The sequence below is a fragment of the Seriola aureovittata genome, chromosome 23, assembly GCF_021018895.1.
Source record: "Seriola aureovittata isolate HTS-2021-v1 ecotype China chromosome 23, ASM2101889v1, whole genome shotgun sequence".
NCBI classification, from domain to species: domain Eukaryota; kingdom Metazoa; phylum Chordata; class Actinopteri; order Carangiformes; family Carangidae; genus Seriola; species Seriola aureovittata.
This window is the reverse complement of record NC_079386.1, coordinates 10,296,601-10,320,167: the sequence shown is the minus strand read 5'-3', so window position 1 is coordinate 10,320,167 and position 23,567 is coordinate 10,296,601. Positions and strand designations below refer to the sequence as shown.

General features: G+C 40.2%; 3 protein-coding genes across 4 annotated transcripts; all 3 read left to right on the top strand.

Moving 5' to 3' along the window:
- The first annotated feature begins 287 nt into the window (after positions 1 to 287).
- Positions 288 to 5,869, top strand: LOC130164835 (E3 ubiquitin-protein ligase ZFP91-like). 2 transcript variants are annotated; one of them, XM_056369823.1, is made up of 11 exons: positions 288 to 1,125; positions 1,468 to 1,499; positions 1,600 to 1,731; positions 1,855 to 1,891; positions 2,002 to 2,088; positions 2,167 to 2,256; positions 2,403 to 2,453; positions 2,547 to 2,625; positions 2,893 to 3,007; positions 3,229 to 3,328; positions 4,046 to 5,869. In XM_056369823.1, the coding sequence occupies exons 1-11, from the start codon at positions 803 to 805 to the stop codon at positions 4,869 to 4,871; spliced, it is 1,872 nt and encodes a 623-aa protein (XP_056225798.1). In that variant the 5' UTR covers positions 288 to 802; the 3' UTR covers positions 4,872 to 5,869. The 2 variants fall into 2 exon arrangements, with proteins under 2 accessions (XP_056225798.1, XP_056225799.1); XM_056369824.1 differs by having other exon boundaries at positions 999 to 1,125; positions 1,452 to 1,499.
- Positions 5,870 to 7,077: 1,208 nt separating this feature from the next.
- cntf (ciliary neurotrophic factor) lies at positions 7,078 to 10,761 on the top strand. The gene is made up of 3 exons (XM_056368510.1): positions 7,078 to 7,474; positions 7,979 to 8,290; positions 9,571 to 10,761. Exons 1-3 carry the CDS (start codon positions 7,346 to 7,348, stop codon positions 9,709 to 9,711), a joined length of 582 nt encoding a protein of 193 aa, XP_056224485.1. The 5' UTR covers positions 7,078 to 7,345; the 3' UTR covers positions 9,712 to 10,761.
- A 3,811-nt stretch (positions 10,762 to 14,572) lies between these two features.
- Positions 14,573 to 22,173, top strand: LOC130164833 (uncharacterized). The gene is made up of 8 exons (XM_056369821.1): positions 14,573 to 14,723; positions 16,525 to 16,634; positions 16,868 to 16,952; positions 17,041 to 17,236; positions 17,728 to 18,800; positions 18,913 to 19,754; positions 20,611 to 20,814; positions 20,896 to 22,173. The coding sequence occupies exons 1-8, from the start codon at positions 14,581 to 14,583 to the stop codon at positions 21,138 to 21,140; spliced, it is 2,898 nt and encodes a 965-aa protein (XP_056225796.1). The 5' UTR covers positions 14,573 to 14,580; the 3' UTR covers positions 21,141 to 22,173.
- Positions 22,174 to 23,567: the final 1,394 nt, after the last annotated feature.

Sequence of the window (23,567 nt, the reverse complement as noted above, 5' to 3'; positions counted from 1 at the left end):
CACATGCTACACTGAACAATGTGGGAAACTTGATATTTGTCTTTTGTGTTCAATAAGGATATTATTTTAGATATAATTTATGAATGGCTCATAATTAAATAAAAATAAAATAAAACACTTTATAGAATAGTAGTAGTTATAATTATTAGTAGTGTTTAATTACTTTGGGTTATGTATGCAATATAATGAAAGAGGGTATAAGAAAGAAGAAAAAACTTAAGTAATGGTAATGGCAGTATTTAATTATTTTAGATATGAATTTTGTGTGCCATATAATGAAAGAGATTATAAGTATGAAAATAATGATAACAATTAACAGTAGAATTTAATTATTCATAGGACAAACATAACCAAGATAGATCAAATTTTAATAGGTGTTGCGCAAACTGCATAATAGTCAATGCATAAATAGAAGCAGTCTACTTATAACTACATTCCCCATAATCGTCCTTTGTAAACAGTATGGAAGCCCGTTGGTCCAAAAGTAATATTTTCGCATATCCATCTGCTGTTCTTAAAGGAGACGCATCTTAAAAAGGCCCCGTCTCAGCCAAAGAAATATGAGGTTTGCTATGGCTTTAAGAAGTAAATAATGCTCAGTGTTTGTAAAATTATATTCCTCGTACAACGTAACTTTTTAATTAATCAGATAACTAATTAAATGTTGCGTACTGACGTGAAATTTACTCTTGACCGAGCTAACAAAACTTGGTCCCACTAGGGCCTTCTACGTTCATCTTAAATTATCTATTTTCACGACGAGGTAATAACAAAAGGGTCGAAACTGTTCAATAAGCGCGGCATGGACTCCGAGGAAGACGAAGTTTCGGGTACTCGTCCTGGTTTTGGGACTACCGGAGACTCAAAGGAGGCCCCTAAACCATCCACGGACTCGGTTGAGCCGTCCAGAGGGAGAGAAGGACGTAAAAGGCGGGGGAAAACTGCAGTGACCTCCCCGGACTCCTGTGATTCTCGTTCTAGTGCCAGCGGTTGTTTGCGTGTTTTGCGAGCCAGAGGAGCTTTAGCTGGAACAACGTTAGAGTCGAAGAATGCCACTTCAAAGAAAAAACCTGCAAGTCTGCTTCTTGGAAATGGATCACGCTCCAAAAACTCACCTGTCATGCAGTAAGTGCGTGCACAGATGCCAGCTACTATATTGTACATGACTATAGTATCCACATAACTGCATTACTTTCAGGAGGCATGTTAAAAGCTCCAGTGAAATTGCAGTGTAAGGAGGCTTGTGGCTGTAATTGTGGGCCATGTGTTTTAACAGTGGGGTTTCTTAAAGCTATAGAATTACCAGATATAGAAACCAAAACAAATGTGTTGAATGCTCTTGTTATTCTGTTCTTGTTCACTGTCAAAGAAAAGTTGAGTTAAAACTATCTGTATAATTACCTTGTACTACAGATTTATTTTGACTTTCACCTGGCTATTATTTACTATAGACCCTCTCTTACACAGAACTGCCATCAAGAAATCCACAGTCAAAAAAGGTATACATACTTAAATGCATATCATCTATAAGCAGGAATTTTGTTCTTGTGAGATATGATTAGATATGTCACTAACACATGGGCACACTAACTCCCTCAGCATCCAAACACATTCCCAGACCAAAGCGGTCCAAATCTAGAAAGGGCAAAGGGAGATCTTCAACCCGAGCCTCACACACCACATCAGCAACAGCATGCAAGTCTGAAGCAGACACGGAGGCTTCATCATTTGGTAAGAAAAAGATGACTTGCGTTCTTTTAACTGTATAATTGTACAAATGTCATGACAATAAGACTGTAATATTTTAAATGCAGCAGTCATCTCAAGCTGAAATTCATTATATCTGTTTCTCAGGAGAGGAAACGGGCGCTTTGAAAGGAAGCAATGACAAGTGAGTGTTATTCTACATAAGAAATGAGCAGCACAGAAAATGTTAGATTTCTCATTGATTTGCCAAAGTGAATTTCATTGTGGCCTGTATGGTGTTGATGTCCACATTAGCGTTGCAGATCCAGATGTGACTCTCAACGAGGACGATCCATTCAGAGATGACCCAGATGACCTCAACTATAAACCCGAGACAAAGACGTATGTTGAGCTCACTGCCCTTTCTTAATGAATGTTAAAATGTTAGTTTCAGTAATAACTTATCTTTTAACTCTCTAGGGAAAAATCAAGGCAGCGTACAACATTACAACAAAAGGAAGTCAAAAAAGAGGAATCAGAAGAGGAAGAAGAAGGAAATGGCATTAAAAAGTAGGTTTTGATCAAGATTGTTGTGCACATTGATGATAGACTGGGTGATAACACACAGTCAAACATGAAGAAACAAAGTATGGAGAAACAAGTGTTGTTTGACAATTCAGAATCCATACTAAACTTCTGAATGTGTTTTCATTTAGGCGAGGTAGACAGCCCAAAGATGACAAAGCCCCTAGGCAGCCAAAACGAAGGTATACATCTTTGTTATGTTATTTATTATTGATATCTTTGTTATTTGGATAGAGTATGACTATTATAAAATGTAGTCTTTTTTGTTGTTACAGGAAAAAGCCTCCAGTGCAGTATGTCCGCTGTGAAATGGAAGGCTGTGGTACTGTCTTAGCTCACCCGCGCTACCTACAGGTATGCCATCCTGTCAGCTGTAACCATGACAACCCCAAAAATAAGGCACTGTCTGGAATTTTGCACTGTACTGTAGTTAGAATATTAGCTTACCCACCGGAATATAACGGATATATTCTTACATATTATTTTAATCTGTGATCTTCTCTTAAGGTGCAAAGCTTGATGTTAATGTTTGAATGATTAAAAATAGATTAATCTTTAAAGGACTGAGTGTGAATGTATCTTCAACCTGCTGACTCTTTCTCTGTCATCTCTTTATTCCAGCACCATATAAAATACCAGCACTTGCTAAAAAAGAACTATGTGTGTGATCACCCTTCATGTGGGCGCTTGTTTCGTCTGCAGAAGCAGCTGTTGCGCCACGCAAAACACCACACAGGTGATGTTATAGGGCACAGATGTTTATGTACGCAGTGTTTAGACTGGCAGCATACCTTATGTTTATTTGCTTTTCATTAAGAAAATTCTGAGCCGCTTCAAGTCCCTAGTTGAACATGCCAAGTTAAGAGAAGAAATTAGATGGTTTATTTAATTTAAAAACTTGAATATTTTGTCTTTCCTGTCAGATAGTTTCATTTCTGCTCGTCATTTGTCTTTCAGATCAAAGGGACTACATCTGTGAGTACTGTGCTCGTGCCTTCAAGAGCTCCCATAACCTTGCTGTGCACAGGATGATCCACACAGGAGAGAAGCCAATACAGTGAGTAGGCACAACAGTTTCCTTATTTATTTAGAATGGATTATTTTAGGATAATCATATAATATAAATTGTATTTATTTCTGCTTCTGGTATCTACAGATATTCTTAGTACGCTTATATGAAGACACTCCATCGTTATGTGTTTTATGTTTGGGTTTTTTTAAGGCTAAATAAAAACATTTTTCGTCAGAATTAACAGAACATATAGGAAACACATCAAACGCTGAACACATTGTTAACTATTGTAGCCCTTTCTGTCACTGCAGTATTTACACCACTCTAGTATTGAATCCTGCTTAGTCTGCAAAATTTGCGTTGCATTACATACATTATATAGGCTACTACAGTATATCCAGGGTTGAATGAAGATTTAGACTATAAACCCTTTTTATGAAAAGCCTCTTTAATTGTACCTATTGCTGGGATTGCATCATAATTAGTGATAGGATTTTAATTTTTATGATATTAATATTTTGGTATTATTGTGATAATCATTTTATCTGTCTTTGTTGGTCATTTTATTATGTGATATTATTGTTTATTTCCAGTGTATAATCCAATAAGGGTACCTGGTGTAAATTATCTGTTCCACCCTGCTGAAGTTGTGACCAATATCCAAGTTTTGCAGTGAAACTGGAGGTAAAGGGGTCTGAGATGAAACTTGAGCTTTAGATCAGTTTGGACTATAACCTGTTTTCTGTCTCCACCTTGTGGCAGGTGTGAGATCTGTGGTTTCACCTGCCGTCAGAAGGCCTCCTTAAACTGGCATATGAAGAAGCATGATGCAGAAGCCTCCTACCAGTTCTCTTGCTCTATTTGTGGCAAAAAGTTTGAGAAAAAGGACTCTGTTGTTGCCCACAAGGCCAAGAGCCACCCCGAGGTGCTCATAGCTGAAGCCTTAGCAGCTAATGGAGGTTCAGTAAGAAGCAGCCCCACCCCGCTAACAGAGACTGTCCCAGTGCTCACCCAGCCTGACCGGCCCTCTGTCAGCCCGGAGAGCCAGGAGGTGGTGGGTGGTACGCTCACTCCACTGCAGCAGGTTGTGCTCCCACTCGCTCAACAGGCTCAGTTAGATGTATCTCAAGGCCAGTTCCTCCAACTGCCAACACATCATATGTTGCAGGTAGCACACCAGCAGCAAGCCCCTACCTTGCTGCACCTCACCACTGCTTCTTCCACTCACCTGCCCAGCACCAGCCACCCCCAGCTCATCCAACTCCCCACCCTTCCTGCCAGCACTGTCACATCCATGATCACTGCGGACTCCCAGAGCACGCTCCTAACCCTGAGCTCGGTCGCCACCCTGGCTCCCCAGCAGGACACGCAGTGGGGTAGGGAGGCTGACGAAGGTGCACAGATACCCGGGGAGGGTGAGCTGTGGGAGAGGGTTATAGTGGACAGCAGTCATGAGGATGTCGGGGAAATAATGTGGGAGAGCAACAGGGAGAGGAGGAAGGAAGATGAGGGGATTGTTTGGGAGCGGGAAGGAGAGAGACAGATTCTGTTACAGTGTGCTGAGATTCATGGAGATAATTTAATCTAAATAGAGAATGAGGAACTTCATAGAGGGTAAGATGAAGGGACAAAAGACTGAAGAAAATGTCAAAAGTTCATAAACTGACATAAATATTTGAAATAACAGAATTTATTTCCATGGAGTATAACATAGTAGTTGCATACAGTTCTCAGTTACAGAGCTACTTCATATCAGGGAGTATAATTTGTAATATTATAGAGTACATTACTTATTTTACCACTTAATGAATATTTTATAACTTTTGTTTTATCACCTTGTGTTTGTATATACGTGTGTATGTTAGACTGAAAGATGATTGTGCATTATGTACAAGAAAGTCTAAAATTACATTTATGTTCCCATAGTATCCCTGTTCTGTTTATATGCATCTGTTTTGCAAGGTAAATTGACAAATGTCTTTGAGATAATGAGGATAACTTCAGTAGTTACAGTTACTTAAAACTTCAGCAACAACTACAACCAAATTAGGTTCTCTGTGTAAAAGAATCTTTGGTGTAAGATAATACAAGACATATTGAAATGTATTGAATGTTTAGTCTGGACCTTGAGACAAATCTAACTTGTTTTGCTGTCAGTAGAGGTTTGACAAGAAGAGATTACAGTCAAAATCTAAAATAAGTCGTTTTTATCGATTATCAGTGATTTGGTTCTGCTGGTGTGCTAGTAATCCCTGACAGTGAGCTGAAGCAGTTAAATGGAATTCAGTCATCTTTTATTGTTATTATTATTTTTATTCATTATTTACAGCTGTGCTTTTCCTACTGTGACATGTCAAAGTGTCTCCCACATTTTGTAAAGAAAAGATCAAAATCACCTTCCTCATTTGATTGTATTTGTTCACCTTCCACTTTGACTTTTTTTGTCAGCAATTGTCTTGAAGCAATGTTAGATAATAAAATGTACCTCTGTACACTGCCACTACTACTGAGTACTCATAAGCTTCCAATCTTAATTTATCAGAAAATGTGTCCAAAATAACTATAATAAACAAATTATGTTCTGAAGTCTTTGAGTGGAAGTATTTTTTTGGACAAATCATTTAAACAAGGTGATTCAAAATTTACTGATTTATTAGAAACAACACATTTCAATATCAATTAGTTACGAATCAGTATGATTTTTATTTATGTCAGATTTAAGCAAATGCCTAATTCTGAATACAGGAGAACAGGAGATGAATGAAAAGCAGCCTAGTAAATTATTGCAGAAGATGCACATAGTTGTTTATAATTGGTTACATATTAAAGCTGGTAATTATAAAGCTGAAAATTTATTTTCCAGTGCTCCCTGGTGGACAAACTATGTAACACAAATACTGCTTCTAAATGACTTCAGTTAACTTTTACTTATCTTTTAGAAAGTACTCAGACCCCTTCCCTTTTTGCACACTTTACTGTGTTGTAGATTCACATGTACATGATTAAAATTGACATTTTTACCCATCGATCTACACTCAATAATACATAATGACAAAGTGAATAAGTGTTTTTAGAAAATTCCAGAAAAAAACTGGAATCCCGCATTTACAAACGTAAACTAAGAATCTTACATTTTTACACTTATTTCATCTGACAAAAAACGAAATTTCTATTACATATTTTTATTCCAACTTTATTTACAACAATGGCCAGGATGGTGTATTTACATGAAAACATCCACAAAAAAACAAACAAAAATGTAATTGCTAATAACTTTATTATTCTTTGAGGAGAAGATTGGGTGTGATTGCAGGGTAATAAAAAGGTGTATGTAGTTTTTTGGATACGGTATTTTGCCAATTTTAAATGAACTAAATTCACTTTTGCCTTATATTTGTCAATGTGTTGATAAAAATTTTAGATTCCAAATAACACATTTTCTAAACATGTTTTTAAATGAGTGAATGTCATAAATTATGAATCTGGAAAATATCTTTCCATAAAAAATTAATCATAATTCTCCATAGGGACGATGCAAAACGTGGGTACCAGAGCTTTTGTTCTCTGTACTCTTTACTAAAAAGTGGTTTGCAGTATGTGTCAATTTTTTAGATTAACTGCCTATTCTATTGGTCAGAAATATCATATGCTGCACCCCTTGTGGTTTTCCATACTAGCTTGCAGTGGCTGAAAAAAACTACCCCAATAATGAGAGTTTTTATTATTTGCGGAAGGATGGGTGGGCCACACGGTGACGTTTTTTGGGACAAAAAAGGCCCTCCTGTGCGTCCCCCTAAAAACGCCCCTGTGGCTTGCGGAACCAATTAAATCCCCTCTGGTCGCGTGCATGCCAACATGAACACCGACATAAACACGCTGCACTGACAGTCGCTGTGAGGACCTTCGGCTCGTGCTCAAACCGCTGAAGTATCCAAAAAAGATTCCGCGACACGTTGTTTCTGTGCCAATATTTACGACCTTGGAGGGGAGGGAGATATTTCTCCACTCGGTCTTCATCCAGCTCGCGGCTAACCCACCTATATAAACAGGGCTGGAGTGCAAATGGCAGAGCAGGAGGAGCAGACGATAACCGTGCTGGACGCGCCGGTGACTGGCCGGTCGCGAACGGGGAGAGCGGTGGCTCTCGCCCGTCTACTGCACCACGAATGTACTCATCTGCTCCAGCTATATGTGAGTTATCAGTTTGCACACTCGTTATGCTTACCTCATACTCGTCAGGCGGTGGGATACACTCCCGTTCCCGTTAGTTGGGGCTTTTGCGAGCATGTTTTTGTTGTGAGGCAGCTAGCTACCTGTCGCATTTGAATTACATGTGGGACTTTTACTGGATATACTTTTAATATGCACCACTATGCACTTGTGTGTTGTTGAAGGGATGCTGTGGTGCAGAGCGTAATTACACTAAAAGACGCCCCCACCTCTTCCCCATTTCCCTGGGGCCCCCTAATGGATAGAGTGCATTGGATTTTTTTCCTGCTGTCATGCTTCTGTGCCTCATCTTCCTTTTTAGAGTACATTTTAATTAATCAATACAATCAATGCGATTTTCACTTTGGGTTCAATTTGCAATTGATCTAGAATAAGATTAAAGGTACAAGTACAAGGCCAGTAGCACCTTGTATCTGTCTGCTTTGCAGTCATAAAAAAAAGATCTATATTTCTCATCCTTTCCAGAAAGCAAAGGAGACCTTCTTAGTGGACCACACCCCAGACGGCAGACGCATCGTGTCCCTGTCCCCGGACTCGGAGGAGCCCAGCACCGAGGAGAAGGTGCAGTTGCTGCATTCAGCTCTGCGGCGGTGCTTGGGGCTGCTCCACTGTGTCATCCTGAAGGAGGTGGAGGAATGGGGTGATCTGGAGGGCGACTATGAGACCATGAGGAAGACCGTCCAAGTCCGGCTGGAGCACTTGCTCCACAGCACCAAAGATTTGGTTGAGACTGAGGACAAGACCCTGGAAGTCACCCCTGACCACCAGTGTAATGAGGTAAAGTATTTGTTATAATTAGTTAGCTAGCGGTCCTCTCATATGGTTACGAGAAAGTGATATTTATCAAACATCAGTAGCATTCATCTTCCAGTTACATAGTTGCAGTATTAAATGTAGTTCACTATACTGTCAAATAACATATTTATATGACAAATTCAAATGAATTGAACACAGGAAAGCAGAAGAAAGGGTCGTGCATTATCAGTATTTTAAAAATATGTTTGTTTTTTATATAACAAATTACATAACAATAACTTAATATTGCGTCATTACCACTAAAAAAGACAATAGTGTAAATGTATACAGCCCCTATGTCAGTCAGGTGAGAAGAAACCCTCCTTTTCTCCATGAAATACATTTTTGTCACCTACATGTTTAAGTTACATGCATTTATTATGGTATCATTACAATTAGCTAAACTATATCAGATCTGACACAAGCATTCAGCACAAAAGGTCCCCACAAAGCAGGGGATATCCAAGCTACCTGGTCTCTGACATCTTAATAACATAATTGTCAAATGGAAAATTTAAAGCTTCAACAAGGCTGTGACTAAACCCTATATTACATGATTAACACCATTATGTAAATGTGGCTGATGTTGGGAACAAAGATTCATATAATTAACTCAATCTAGATATAGCAGTTTAACTGTGTTGTAATCAATATTTCTTTATTAACAATAGATTAAATGATGCAAAAGGTGTCACTAGTAGTGATGAACCCACAGAGAATTATCAACCAACTCTGTTTTAGCATCTTTCAAACTGTTTTGTTTTGTTTTGTTGTTTTGGTTCACTCTCATGGCTTCCATGATGTTGTTTTTGTTTGCAGCAGACAGCAGTTTTCAACAAAAAGGTTCTGCAAGCCCATTGTATGCTCTTTGCCCAGCACCAATCAGCAGAGAGATATAGTGAGAGACTAGCTGGTGAACATAGTGGAACATTTAGCAGCTATAGAGCCAGATATTTTTCCAAGGAGTTGGTGGAGACCAACATTAGAGCTAAAAAGTATAGGACTTGCATACATCAAGTGGACAGAAATATGACTTCAAATGAATTGCTGCTCCATATCTGCTGGATCTCCCCTAGCTCTCAAACTTTTAACATAGCACGATGAGACTAGATAGTTGCTTATAAAATGTATATTTGTGTGAGGTTAACACAAACACCTTTTTACGTTAGCTTACTTATCCAATAAACACCTTTTCTTTTCTTTTGTACTGTATCTCGGTATAATGAAAGGCATTTGATGTTGACTTTCTCTCTTCTGTGTAGGAAACTGATGGTGCAGGGGGAGTTTTTGGCCTCAAAATGTGGACCTATCAAGTGCTGATGGAGCTAATCCACTGGGCTGACCATGCAGTGCAGACCCTCCATGTCTTACATACAGAGAGGGAAGGAACAGAGGAGATCTAATTTTCTTTTGTTTAAATCTAACAACATGTATGAACTCACTCAACACTAACAGCCAGCTTTCCCTTTTACTTATTCCAAATTAAATATGAAGTAATGTGGAATATTGTCTGTGAACACTAGAGGTTAAAATGTACTGCTTAACTAAAATCACAACTAAGCTCCTTTAATAAAGCCCAGTAGACAGCTTTTCCCAGACATTGGTATTTCCACAGCAAGTGCTAAAATGACCTCTGGTTTGCCACAGTTGCTATTTCCTTTGACAAAGAAATGAGTGCAGACTTTAAACTGTATAAAGGTTGCTTTGCTTTGCTTTGCAGTGGCAGAGTTAGACTGTTTGAAAATGTCTTCTTTTGTATACAGTGTGTAATTTATTTTATTTAAGTGGATTGACCTTTGATGACTAAATATCTGCTGTTCATAACACTCCAAAATCTACTAACTGCTAGAATGTAGCCAAAAATACATGACTGATAAACTGTGACTGATGTGCAGCTGAATCTGTAACCCTTTGCTATTTTAATAGGTCATTTTAGCTCTTAATGTACCACATTATTAGCATACCTAATCTAAATAATTCCATATCATATTTCATGTTTTCATATTCTGAATGCTTGTATAGTTTATTGTTTGGCACAATCTGTGATGATCAAGTGTCATGTGTGCTGCTCTGATCACCAAGTTCTCTCCTGATGTCATACTTGAATGTGCTGCTACACTGTTCACAAGTTTGAACTATTAGAGCAGTGGTTCTCAAATTGTCTCTGCCATACCCTCGTTTGGAAGCTAAACAATGTTGGAGGACCTCTGTGTTAGACTAATATTTTATGGTAGGATTGTACTGTCTGTTGCAAAAAGTATCAAACACATGGCACCACAACAAATTCACTGTGGTGTTAAAGGCCTGACACAGCATACACAGTCACTGCGTGAATGAGTTGTGACTTCCAGACTTGCTGGCATTGTGAATTTCTAAATGTCATGCATTTCTTTTATCTCTGTGATAAATAAATGGATGTGCATTGAAAATTAAACGCAATCTTAACCCTTGTATTTTGTTGGCAATGGCCTTTATTTCTCATCAATGTGCTAATAATTTCCACAGAAATTTCCTAGAAAGAGCTATAAGTAATTAGTAATTCCATTCAAATGCTGTACACAATAGTCTTGTGAATGGACCAGAGTGGGAAGATTCTGACAGAGTTGATAGTGATGATAGCATGGAGATAAAACAAGGTAGTGAGAGAAAGGGAGAAAAGAAGAAATAATTTTGCCTGGATCAGTGCAAAGAAAATCAGGAATAGATTAGAGAGCGCACAAGAAACACTTTGTTAGATCGCCAGGTTTCTAATGCTAGATTTAACCTTAGTATCCAGAAGTTCAGTGGGGATATGTGGGTGGGATGTAGCAGAAGAAATATCAGTGGGGAGTGATCATTTTCTAGTGTTACAAATAAATAAGAAACAATGAGAAATATATGGGAAGTGTGTATTTAGCAGTGCAAAATGGGAAGTGTTTAACTACATATGTGAGACAGAAAGCCATACACTAGATGTAAATAAAAAAAGTTTAAAACAACATTACTAGAAGCTGCTAATCAGCCAATCAGAAAGGGGCGGCAGTATCGAGCACTGAAAATGGAGAAGGAAGCAGGAATGTATGTATGAAGAGAAGGTAGACATGAAAGCAAAGGCACTTATTCAAATCTATAGTCCTGATAACTTGACTGAGGAGGAGAAGAGAGGAAGCGTAATGACAAGATAACCTCATCCTGGACTTCTTGAGGGAAGGGATGATATTAAGAGTACATGTGTAGTACTTTGAAAGAAATTAAGAGGGCAATACTAAGATGTGTTGTCTTTGCCTTAACATTTATGATGTTTTTATGACATTTCATGCCATACTATTCTATGACGTTTTTTGGCATTTTTATGACTTATTATACTATGTTGTTTGATGCCTTGCCATACTATGACATTGTAATGACCTTTTATGCCTTAATATACTATGATGGTTTTTGACATTTTATGCCTTACTATACTATGTCATTTGATGCCTTATCATATTATGACTTTTTTAACGTTTTATGCCTTAATATACTATGTCGTTTAATGCCTTACCATACTATGACGTTTTATTTGACTTTTTATGTCTTACTATGCTATGATGTTTTTTGAAATTTGTATCCCTCACTATACTATGTTGTTTATTGTGCCTTTCCATACTATGCCGTTTTTTGGCAGTTTTATGACTTACTATACTATGTCGTTCTATGCTTTATGTCACAAACCGGGCCACACGGCCATGACAAAAGAGGAAGATGCACACAAACAAGCCAAATAACAAATGTTTTATTGAAAGAAAGAAGACAATAAATCTAGAAGAAGAACCTAAACTAACAATGGTATGAGTAATCTGTAAAATCAGCAGTGTAAGTGGGTGCATGAGTGAAGAAGAGTGTAAATGCAATGTTGAATGGTGCAGCAAAAGAAACAACAACAAACCAAATGCCAACCAAATGGGTGCCTCAAGGAGGAGAGAGAACCAGAACTGAGCTCCAACATGGTTTTAAAAGCGCAAGCACACAGGGCCCAGGTGTGCCAGGTCTGCTGATGAGCCCAGGTACTGACAATCCTTTGCCACACCCACCTCTAGTACCTGTAAAGGAAGCAGCCACACACAGGAAGCAACAGGTACAGAGGTGGAGACAGTTGTCACACTTACTATACTACAATTGTTTAATGATGTTTTATGCCATACTGTAGTATGATTTTTTTTGCCATTGTTATGCCCTATTATACTATGATGTTTTTTGGCATTTTCATAACTTAATATACTATGTGGTTTAATGCCTTGCCATACTATGACATTTTTATGACCTTTTATGTCTTAACATACTATGATGTTTTTATGACGTTTTATGCCATACTATAACAGGAGGTTTTATGTATTACTATACTATGATGACTTTTGTCATTTTTATGCCTTACTACATAAGCACTTAGGTGTTTTATCATCTATGAAGCTGCTAAGTTTGTAATATAATAAAGTATGGGAAGTGGGGAACTTTCAAACTGGTTGGAAAGAGGCAGTGATCATTCCTATCAGGAAACCAGGGAAAGACCCATCAAGTCCAACAAACAATAGGCCGATAGCACTGACGTCACATATAGGAAAGATAATGAAAAGAAATATTACAGAAAGACTAGTATGTTATATGGAAAGTAGAGGAATTCTGTCACACCATCAGAGTGGATTTAGGAGTGGTAGAGGAACCATGGACCTTGCTATTTGTCAGAAAACAGATTTAGAAAGTTCAAATTAGTAAAGAATTTGTAATGACAGTTTTTTATGTAGAACAGGCATATGCTATGTTTGGGAGGAGGGATTAATGATGAAATTAAGTAGGATAGGAATAGCAGGTAGAATACATAATTGGATTAAAGACTTTGATATATTTATTCAAATCAGAATCAGGACAGACTTATCATGAACATAGATGGTAGATGACGGTACTCATCAGGGCATGACATGGTCAGAATGGGGTACGAGAAGATTTGCAATAAAAATATTTTTGTAGCTCTGTGTAGATCCGTGTTAGACCATGCGTGTATTACTTATGGTTCAGCAACAAAAACCTCATTAAAGGAAGTGGTTCAAACTCAAGCTTTGAGAATTTGTTGTGGTGCTTTCGAACAACTCCTGTGTCTGCTCTTCAAGTTGAGGTGGGGAAAATGCAGCTGCATATTAGATGTAAAAAGTTAATGATGAAATAATGGGCGAATCTCCAAGGCCATTTTTTAAGATCGACATCCAACAGCAAAGGTACTTCTCCCATGTTGTGAGAGAGAAAGGGCCAAACGGGAGCAATGAGAAAGCTATACATAACAGTTAGAAAAGAAAAAGATTTATCCCTATGGTACCATTAGCAGTAACACTACCCTGGATGTTTCCCTCAGTGTCAATTGTTTTCTGTATTCTGGAACAATTTCAGGTCGATAAAGGTTTTGGAAATATTGCATTCTTGGTTGAAGGAAAATAGGAGTAAGGGAAGAGAAGGGACAGGAAGGAAACTGAACTTTTGTAGTTTTTACTCCATTACATTTTTTTGACAGCTGTGGTAACTGTGTTTACTTTTACTTTGATTTTGAATGGAGGACTTGTAATGGATTATTGTGCTGGTATTTCTAATTAAGTAAAGGATCTCAATACTTATTCCACCACTGGTTTTAGAGATAGGGTGTCTGAGATGTTTATCTAATCTTTGACTTTGAAATTTAGGATAATTAAAGTTATTAAACCCTCTGAGAAATTTAAACTGCTAAAAACTTGACAATGATCTCCAACTTGACACTGTATTTTACTAACTTGTCATGTGTGAAAATGGTTAGAAACCAATAATTTAATTTTTAACAGTGTTTTTAATGTAAAATCTTAATGATAAAATCTTAATCAGAAAAGTAACTGTAGCTAAAATGATCACATAAATGTAGTGGAGTTAAAAAAAAAAATACAAAATTCGCCTCTGAAATCTAGTGGAGTAGTAGTATTAAATAGCATTAAGTGGAAATACTCAAATAAAGTACAAGTGCCTCAAAACTGTACACTGTACTGTACAGTTTTAAATACTTAAGTAAATGTACTTAGTTACTTTCCACCACTGGAGACTGCCCTGATTAAAAGCAAAGCATTGATTTACTTTCACTTCCTCGTGATTGCATGAAATATCACGTTCTACTGAATAGCTACGATACTGTATTTTCGACTTGTGCATCCATTAATTATGAGGCTTGATGTTATAATAGGCCTTTACTTTCCTCAGAGGTGGGTGCACCCCATTTTACCATTAGAACCCCAAAGGATGTTGTGCACATGCGCGTTGTGCAATCTACCGGAGCGCGAGAGGTAGCGAAGGGAGTCCTAATGGCGGAGAATGTACGGTCGCCTTTTGACTACCGGGAGCCACCGACCCTCGACAGCGACGGGGATGGGAGCAAGCCACCGCCGCCACGGGGGTGAGTGAGCGCGGCGAGCCTCCGGTTTGCCGCCGCGCGGGGTTGTTTTCACCAGGGATTTGTGAGCAAAATGCAAGAGCCAGAGACGCACGCGCCGCTGCAAGCGTGCGCGTTTGTTTAGTTAACGTTAGAAGCCTTTATTCGCGTGCATGATTTCACCGTAATGTTGCAGAAAACGTAGCCGGAGAAGTGCTTTTTGGTTACAGCTGTTGTGTCCTATGAGGTTGCGTCTTCCAGTACCCGCCTCGATTCGCATTTAATCACCAGCCTTTCATTTTTGATGTTTTGACGGCAAAGAAGTCTAACGTTAGCTGCTAGAAGCTAACAGGCTAGCCACAGTTTAGCATTAATGTTAGCATGCACCCAACCTAAATCATCAATGTAACCTCGCCGATCAGTGATCTGCTCTCTTGTCGATAATCCCTGCTGTATGTCTGATTTCTTAGACTCCAGATCCCTGAACATATTATTCAACAATGTCAGTATATTCACGCTCCCAACGCTGCCTGACTGTTCAGCTGGTGCAGATTATGACTCGTGGCTAGTTTTGCTTTGAGTAAACAAAGTTGCTGACCACCACCAAAATGCACCTGAAAACAGTGGGCTGTCACCAGACTCAGTGATTTAAGCACGCTTTGTTGTGGCAATCACTCTTGTGTAAATGCACTTATACACTATGACGTGATTGTAGAAAGGGGTGGGGCCATTTTCAATATTTTGATTAAAAATCATAATGATAATCGAGATAGCTGAAATCATAGCTTCCACACCGGTTGTCTGTTTACAGAAGAACAGTTATGGTCAGTGATTACCACATCTCTTCTATTTTGGGCTGATTTACACATGGATTGCCAGTTAAACTTGCTGCAAGGACAGTAAACCAACATAATGTGCTAGAATAAATTCTTCTGTAACTTAATGTTAAGTCAAGAATGGCGGTTGGACTACGGTCATTATACAGGCAGTAAAATGTATTTTTATTGGGCTCGAATGGATGAGTTAATCAAAAGAAAAATTAATTGATTCAATCTATGAGTAATTTTTCAAACAATGACACCAAACATTCCAAAGACGTTTAATTGTGAGGATTTGCTGCCTTTTCTTGTCTTACATCAAGATAAATTCAATTAGGGCTGCAACTAAAGACTATTGTCATTACTGATTAATCTGCTGACTATGTTTTCAGATAATCATTTAGTCTATGAAACACCAAAAATGGCTATCACTTTGCAGAACTGAATATGACATCCTCAGTTCGACCAAAAATCTGAATACCCAAGAATTCTTAGTTTGAAATTATATTTGAAAAAGAAAAGCAGGAAATCATCTCGTTAGAAAATCTGGAATCAGAATATTTGGTATTGTGTCACCATTGTTGCTTGCAAAACCAATGAAACAATCAGTTATCAAAATAGTTTGATTATTCTTCTGTTGATCAATTAATTGATTAATAGACTCATAGTTTCAGCTCTAAATTGCAACACCTGTAGATGGCTTTGTTTTTGTTGCCTGTCAAATCAAAGGCATTACATTTTTTTCTGAAGTAGAAGAAACACACCGTGGTCACCACTGCAAGTAGTTTATAGCGTTATTGTTATAGTGGATGAGTCATCCACCTGATAGAAAGGCTCTGTGATCAGATTGAAGCATTGCTTTGCAACAGGTATCACATGCTCCGCTCCATTTGGGCTGCCTTCCACCCGGATACTTAAGATACCTTAGACTTTCCAGGAAAGTCTTAGGTACTGCTTTGTCTGAATGTATCATTGTGCTAAACGAAGCCCTGGTCTTGTTTTTACAGCCGCGTGTGTGGGAGAAAAAGGAAGGGGACACCTGTGAAGGTGTGTGACCGAGCGTATGTAACAGAAGATGAGGAGGAGGAGAGCATGTCAGAACACAGCTACAGCCCAGGTATATATAGAAATACACACACACACACACACACACACACACACACACACACACACACACAAACACACACTTTGCCACATGCTGTTGGGGGTTTTAATTCACTCTGGTGCTTATGGAAAATAAGTGTGCTATGTTTTATTCAGGAGTGTATTGTAGTAAGGAGAAACACAAGGCCTGTGGTTGTTGATGAAGCTGTTAAAATATGCTAGAATCAACTGTCTACTGTGTCCCAGGTGATGGCCAGTACCCAGAGGGCGCAGAAGACCGCCTCCCTCCACCTGGCAGTCCCTACTACCTGCCTGATCCCACTCAGCTCTGGTAAGGAGCACCCTGACCATGTTCACTGTGATCTGCTGCTTTTTAGGTCTGGGATCCATCTTGCTAACATAATTTTTATATTTTTCAGTGTGCCAGAGTTGGGTGAGGAAGGGGCGAGTGGTGTTCGGGGGCCTGTGCTCTTCCATCCACCACCCAACTGCCGCATTCGAGAGGTCCACTGTGGGACCCAGGTGCGGCTGGTTGTCATAGCAATCCGAGACATCGCCAAAGGGGAGGAGATCACAGTGGACTACAGCCTGACGGACTGGGGCGAGAATGCAATGGTGAGCAACTCACTTGATGATAACTGGGATAAAGTGGACAAGGAACGATTACAGGACAAGTCTGGTGATAGTCCGTATTTTTTTTTGTCAACAAATCCCATGAAAAGACCAAAACCAACAATGAATTGATCATTTTAACAGGTGTTGCCTTTGAAGCCAAAGGCTGTAGTTTATTTTGAGTTGATCTTTTATACACAATCCTGCTGCTGTTAATGCTCATGCACCAAAATTGTGGGAGAAAATAGTCCCCAAAAATGTACTACATGATCTTAAAACAATGTATTTGTGAGATTTCAGTAGGAACCTGTGGGAAGGAAAGTCAAAGTATTCTGTGAAATGGACTGACACATTACTTGTTTTTACACAGGATTTGTGGACAACAAAATTGCTATTAACATTTAACTTCAAGTGTAATGAAAATGTAGATCCTGTAATGAAGCTACATGTTGAGCTAATGGTTTGGTTTGAATTTGAAATCTGTCTCTCACCAGGAGGATGAGGCTGGTCCGCACCCACTGTCCCTCTCTGTGTCTGATTACCTTACCCCCTCCTGGTCATTATCACCCTCATCCTCCCCACTCACCCACTCTGAACCCAGTGACTCTGATCGTGAGGAGGACGAAGAGGAGGAAGATGACGATGATGATGACGATGATGAAGAGGAGGAAATTGAAGAAATACGTGGCCGGATGCTGCGCCGCCGCAAGAAGCGCAAGCTGCCAGCTGCTGTCAATTCAAAGAAGAAGAGCGCGCCCACCTCCACCAGAGGACCTGGGCGTCCATGTTCTTCCTTTTCCCGCCCAGCACCTGTTGCACCCCCAGTCAGATCCCAGTCCCAGCCCCCAGTCAGCACTCTGGCACCCCCGACGACCAACATCAACAATAACATTAACATAAACATTGGCAGCTCCAGCGGTGCCACAGTGAGCCGGCGGCAGCACTGCCCGTACTGCGGCCGCCACTATCGCTCTCTGGCACGGCACCTGGAGAAACACCACGCCAACCAGCCTGAGGTCAGAACAGCCATGGAGCTGGCACACCTCCACACGCACAACTCTTCAAATGGCAGCGCCACACACCCTCAACCCTCATCGTCCTCCACCGCCGCTTCTCACAGTCATTCCTTTGCTGTCCCTCAGCCTTCCGCTTCAAACCCCGCACCGCCCTCTCTCTTCTCCAGGGAGAGGGAATCACCAGCGACTCGCTCGAGCACAGGTGCCGTCTCATTCTCCCTCTCACTTTCACCGCCTTCTTCAGCTCAACCTGCAGCCGCCAAGAAGGGGCCAAGCTTACCACCGCCCGCGGCAAAACGCCCTACACCCCCGATGGTGTCTCGGGTAAAGAGTCCATCACCACCTCCCCCGTCTACTCCCCGAAGGGGTCGGAGGATGAAGAGAGAAAAGCAAGAAGAGCCGCAGAAGGTGGAGGTGGAGAGCTCAAGAAGTCAAGAGGAACTGGTTCCACCTCCCACTCCAGAGCCAGATATAGATCCAGATGAAGATCTGGAGCTTAGTGCAGAAGGGGAAGAAGATGTGCCAGAGGAGAAAAATGGAGAGATTGTAAGGTGTGGTTGTCTCTGATACACTTTTGTTCCCATTACATATTTATTGGTAACATTGTTGGGTGGTGCATCGTGATTACAACTGCTATTTCTCTCTCTCTCTCTGTGTTTCCAGCACACACAGACATCACATGTCACCGCTGCTCTCCTCCCTCTCTTGTCTGGTCCTGTACCTCCGCCGCCAGCAGCACTCCTCTTTCCTGTCTTTAACCCGCTCACCTCACTCTGCTGAGGCCTGGCGCCTGCTCTGCCATTCCAGCCTCTCCCTGCTCATCCTCTACAACCGCCACCGTGAATGTGAGGTGGCCAAGCTCACTATCCAGGACTACCGCAACCGTATCACCCCACAGAGCAGCTCCAGCTCCAGCACCAGCACCAGCACCAGCACCAGCACCAGCACCAGCTCCCCCTCTGGCATGGAAGCCCTCTTGTCACCCTTTGAGCGCCAGGTCCTCAGTCAACTCCCGCGGGCTGGTGTTTTAGGGAAGCGTGGTCGTATCCAGCCGCTTATTCTCCCGCCACACTGTGAGTCCTGCCTGGACCTGCTTCTTCAAACCAGCCCCAACGTGGGTGTTGACCCAGAGAGCCCCTATGTCTTCTCCCGGCCATACCATTCTCCTGCTACCCCTCTCCGGGGCACGGACCTCCTGAGAAACCTGGCACGAGCCAGCGGGGCCAAGAACCCCGGAGCACTGACAGCAACGCGAGTGCGGCGACAGGTAGCCATCCTTACCCAACTGCTACTGTTAGAGGAGGGTGAGGGCCAGGGCCAGGGCGGAGCTACCAAACGCTTGGAGGACTTCCTGGAGCGAGAGTACCACGTGACCCAGAACTGCTCCACTATCATACGTGATCCTGCACTCATGGGTCGTGTGGGTCGTGTTGTTCTTTACGGAGAGAGGGAAGGTGTGCTTTTCAGAGGAATGAGCCTGCAGCACATCTGCCTTGAGTTGGACGGTAAGATGTTGCATTATATATTTTCTTTTTTCAGTAAAAAAAGAATAGACCCCTGGGCCCATCAGCAGGTATTTCATGCATGCAGTGTTCAATTCATGTCAGGTTCTGCTTCTGAGAACCTTTGGTAAGATTGAACTCCAAACATCTGTTTTGAGTGATGTTAAGTGAACACATTGTTATTTTTAAAGTGGAAGTATTAATATGTATTGGACTGTGGAAGGAATGTCAGCCACTTAAATTAATTTAGAGGGGTCAAATAAAAAAAGCATGACTGGTGAATAGCATTTGGTCCAATAATCCTAATTAAAAAAAAAATTCATATAAGGCAGAAAATAGTAAAATGTTCACAGTAAGCTTTGTGGAGTTTCCAGATTTTTTCTGGAAAAGAGACATTGTTATTACGGTATCAGGTGTAGTTTTTCTATTTTTCAAAATTCAGTGCACACATTTTTTTTTCTTGCAACAAAAATCTCATTAGTGGATATTTGAAAACGTGAAAATAAAACTAAAACTATCTGCATTGCGTAATAACAATAACACATTCATTCATTCCCTTCAAGTGTCCCCTTTTAAGTTCAAAAAGCTACAATACTACAAAACACACTTGGGATATGGAATATCACAAATCTAGTACAAATCCAGGACGTTTCAACGGCTGCATTATTACATTTCATTTTAGAGCTGAGCAAAGTAGCAAAGCAGATTACAGCCAGATTTTACTAGTTTGCACCATTTCATTAAGAAATGTTTTTAATAAGTAACAGTACTGCAGTTGAACTCTTTGCTTAGAATATGTTAAGCTGTATGTCAGTCATTAGATTTGAATTAACTACCTAATGTTTTATCTGTCCTTCAGTCATGTCTGGAAACTCAGCAGACTCCTTCTCAGAGGATTCTGAGGCAGAAGAAGAAAAGGAGGAAGTTAAAGAGAAGGCTGAGGTGATGGTGAAGAAGAAAGGACCGGGCCGACCACCACGGAAGAAGAGAGCACCCATCCCTTCTCCAGTTACCCCATCGATAGCCAATGTCCATAAGAGGCGATGTATTCCACCCAAATCAGGTAATCATCAGTCAGTAACAGTCTGTGACTTCCAAGCATCATCATTGATTTACACTTAGTAACACCTCCTCTGTCTCATAGGGAAGCGTGGAGTGCTGAAGCGTCCCTGGTCAGAGGCGGAGCGTGTAGCAGTGGAGACACACCTGAAGAGAAACCTCATGGAGCTGCGTGTCCCTGCGAAGGCAGACTGTGAGCGCTGCCTTGAACTCTGCCCTCTGCTGGTCAGCAACCAGCGAGACTGGAGGGCAATCAAGTTTTACGTCCACAACCGCATCCAGCTACTGAAGAAGCAGGGGAGGAGGGAAAGCGCCGCCGCAGTCTGCTAGAGCAAAACAAAGAGGTGGCAGAGGACACATAACCACAATGTACAAACCACCAGCAATCACAATGAAGAGGAAAACTCTTGGCCATGGTGGAGAGCCGCTTCTCCTTCTTTCTTTCATGGATACAGTACCTGAAGTTAGGTGCTTTCCCAGTCTCATCACTCTGGTCATAAGGGAGTAGTGTAATAAAAGTGACTAAGCTAAGAAACACATGGGTTGCTCCAGTTAAGAATCATTCGTACTCAGTGTCGGGGATGCCCAGTGTCTGTTTCCGAGATGTATTTTTAAGTGGTTGGACAAGATGTACTTGTAAGTGTGAATATGAGTTCAGACACAGTGAATGCTTTTTTTTTTTTTTTTTAAGATAATTTTTTATGTCATTTTTACTAGATAGTTGACAGTGAAGTGGAGAGTGTTAGGAGATACAGGGGAGAGAAGGTGACATGCAACGAAATTGTGTCTGGAGTCATGCAGTATGTGCTTTAGACCTCTAGACCACCAGGACATGCTACAACAAATGGTCCTTAGTCTAGCATTTGCTTCCACAGAAGGCTGATGACCAAACATGAATGTGTAAAGCTTTGGATGAAGAAACCAATGGTTCTGATGGTTAAAAATCCCCACAGAAAAACTACTTGTCTTCAGGACTGAAATGTATAAACTTGTATAGTTTGTGTTTGATATTGACTTGGCATTGTGCCCCCACCCCATGGCACCCAACTGACAAGTGTATTAAAAAAAGTATTCTTCAAAGTCTTGGACCATGATGCACCTGATGCACCTGTGAATTGGTTCTTGCATACCTCTTATACCATGATCATAGTCAGACTAGTATGTATCAAGGCACGCCTACTTGAATTTATTGCGTATCAGAATTTTTAAACAAATTTTATTTCAGAATCAACATATGGTCATATTCACCATGTAAATACTTCCTAATCTATGAAAAGTATACAGTAGTGATTATAAAGTTAGTATTGTGTTATGGTGTATATACTGTAAATACTATCTGTACTTATTAAAGTGTATGACATTTTGCTGTGTTTTCTTAAACTGGATTGTAAAGTGAGTTTTACACTGTGGACAGAGTGAAACAGAAAATAGAAATGACAAATAAATACAGGATCTCAGATTGGTTGAGTTGATTCAAAAAACTGACAGTCACAAAGAGCGCACACATTATAAAATGATTTTTCCGTTTCAAAATCAACAATCATTGAAAAGGACATTAACAAACAGCATTAAAAAAATATATGGATACCATTCAGTACAATAATAACTTAAGGAAAACTTAAGTACACTCCACACCTGTACACCTGTACTATGCACAACTGTAATCAGTGGTAGAGCCAGAGTTGGGTTAAACTGGCAACATGAGCTTAGGGTTAGCCTAACCCTGACACTAAACAGCCACTGCATCTGGTAAGCTGGTTATATGACCTTGACGTTTTCTGAAGATGATTAAATGAGTGCAACAAGCAAATGACATGCAGGGAAAATGCAGAAACCAGTTTCAAATTCAGTATATAGCTGAATATACTTTTGTTAGTCCACCACAATACTATTAAGTTAAGATCTACTACTACCTCCCCACAGCACCACAACTCTCTAGTATAGATACTACAGCATATTTATAATACCTTACTATCAATCATGTTTTTTGAGTATGTTTGATATAAACTTTATTGGTATTGTACAAAAGTATTACTAAAATAGCCGTCACAAGGAGAGGCTCAGAGTTAACATGGTAAAAATGAAGATTAAAAACTGAAAAGTAAAATAACAGGATGAGAAATATCACATAAAGAAAGTAGTTGTGAATATATCGACTCATTAAAGACTCCACAGAGACTTGCTGGGTGCAGCACCTCTTCGGTGATGTGCAGAGAGGAGCCATTAGACATTAATACATCAGTAGACCTGTAGAAATTGAAGATTTGTTAATCGGGGTCTATTCCAGAAAGCAGGTTTAACAAACTCTGACTCTAACCCTGAACTCTGACTTGATGAACCCAGAGATGGAAAACTCTGAGTTTTCGGTTCCAGAACAGCTGATCTAAATTAGTTCAATCAACTCTGAGTATGTTCACTCTGAGATAACCGCGTGCATGAGGAATATAAAAAGCCATCAGCAATGGATCTCCGAGTCAACGATTCACCATGGCAACAGGTAAATAAAGAGCAGCGCCTCCATTTTAATCCAGTGGAGCCAGAAAGATGAATGTGTGACATTAAAGCGCGTTTATTTGTTTAAAAAAAAAACAAAAAAACAAAAACAGCAGCAGTAGGAGCAGTGAAAGAGTCTGAGATGTAGAAAAGAGTCAGTTAGTTAAAACTATTATATTGTATTCAGCGTCGTCAACTAGACCACATTATTTAGCAGACTTTTATTTCCGTTATGGATGGAACCTACTGTTTGTTAGATGAAAT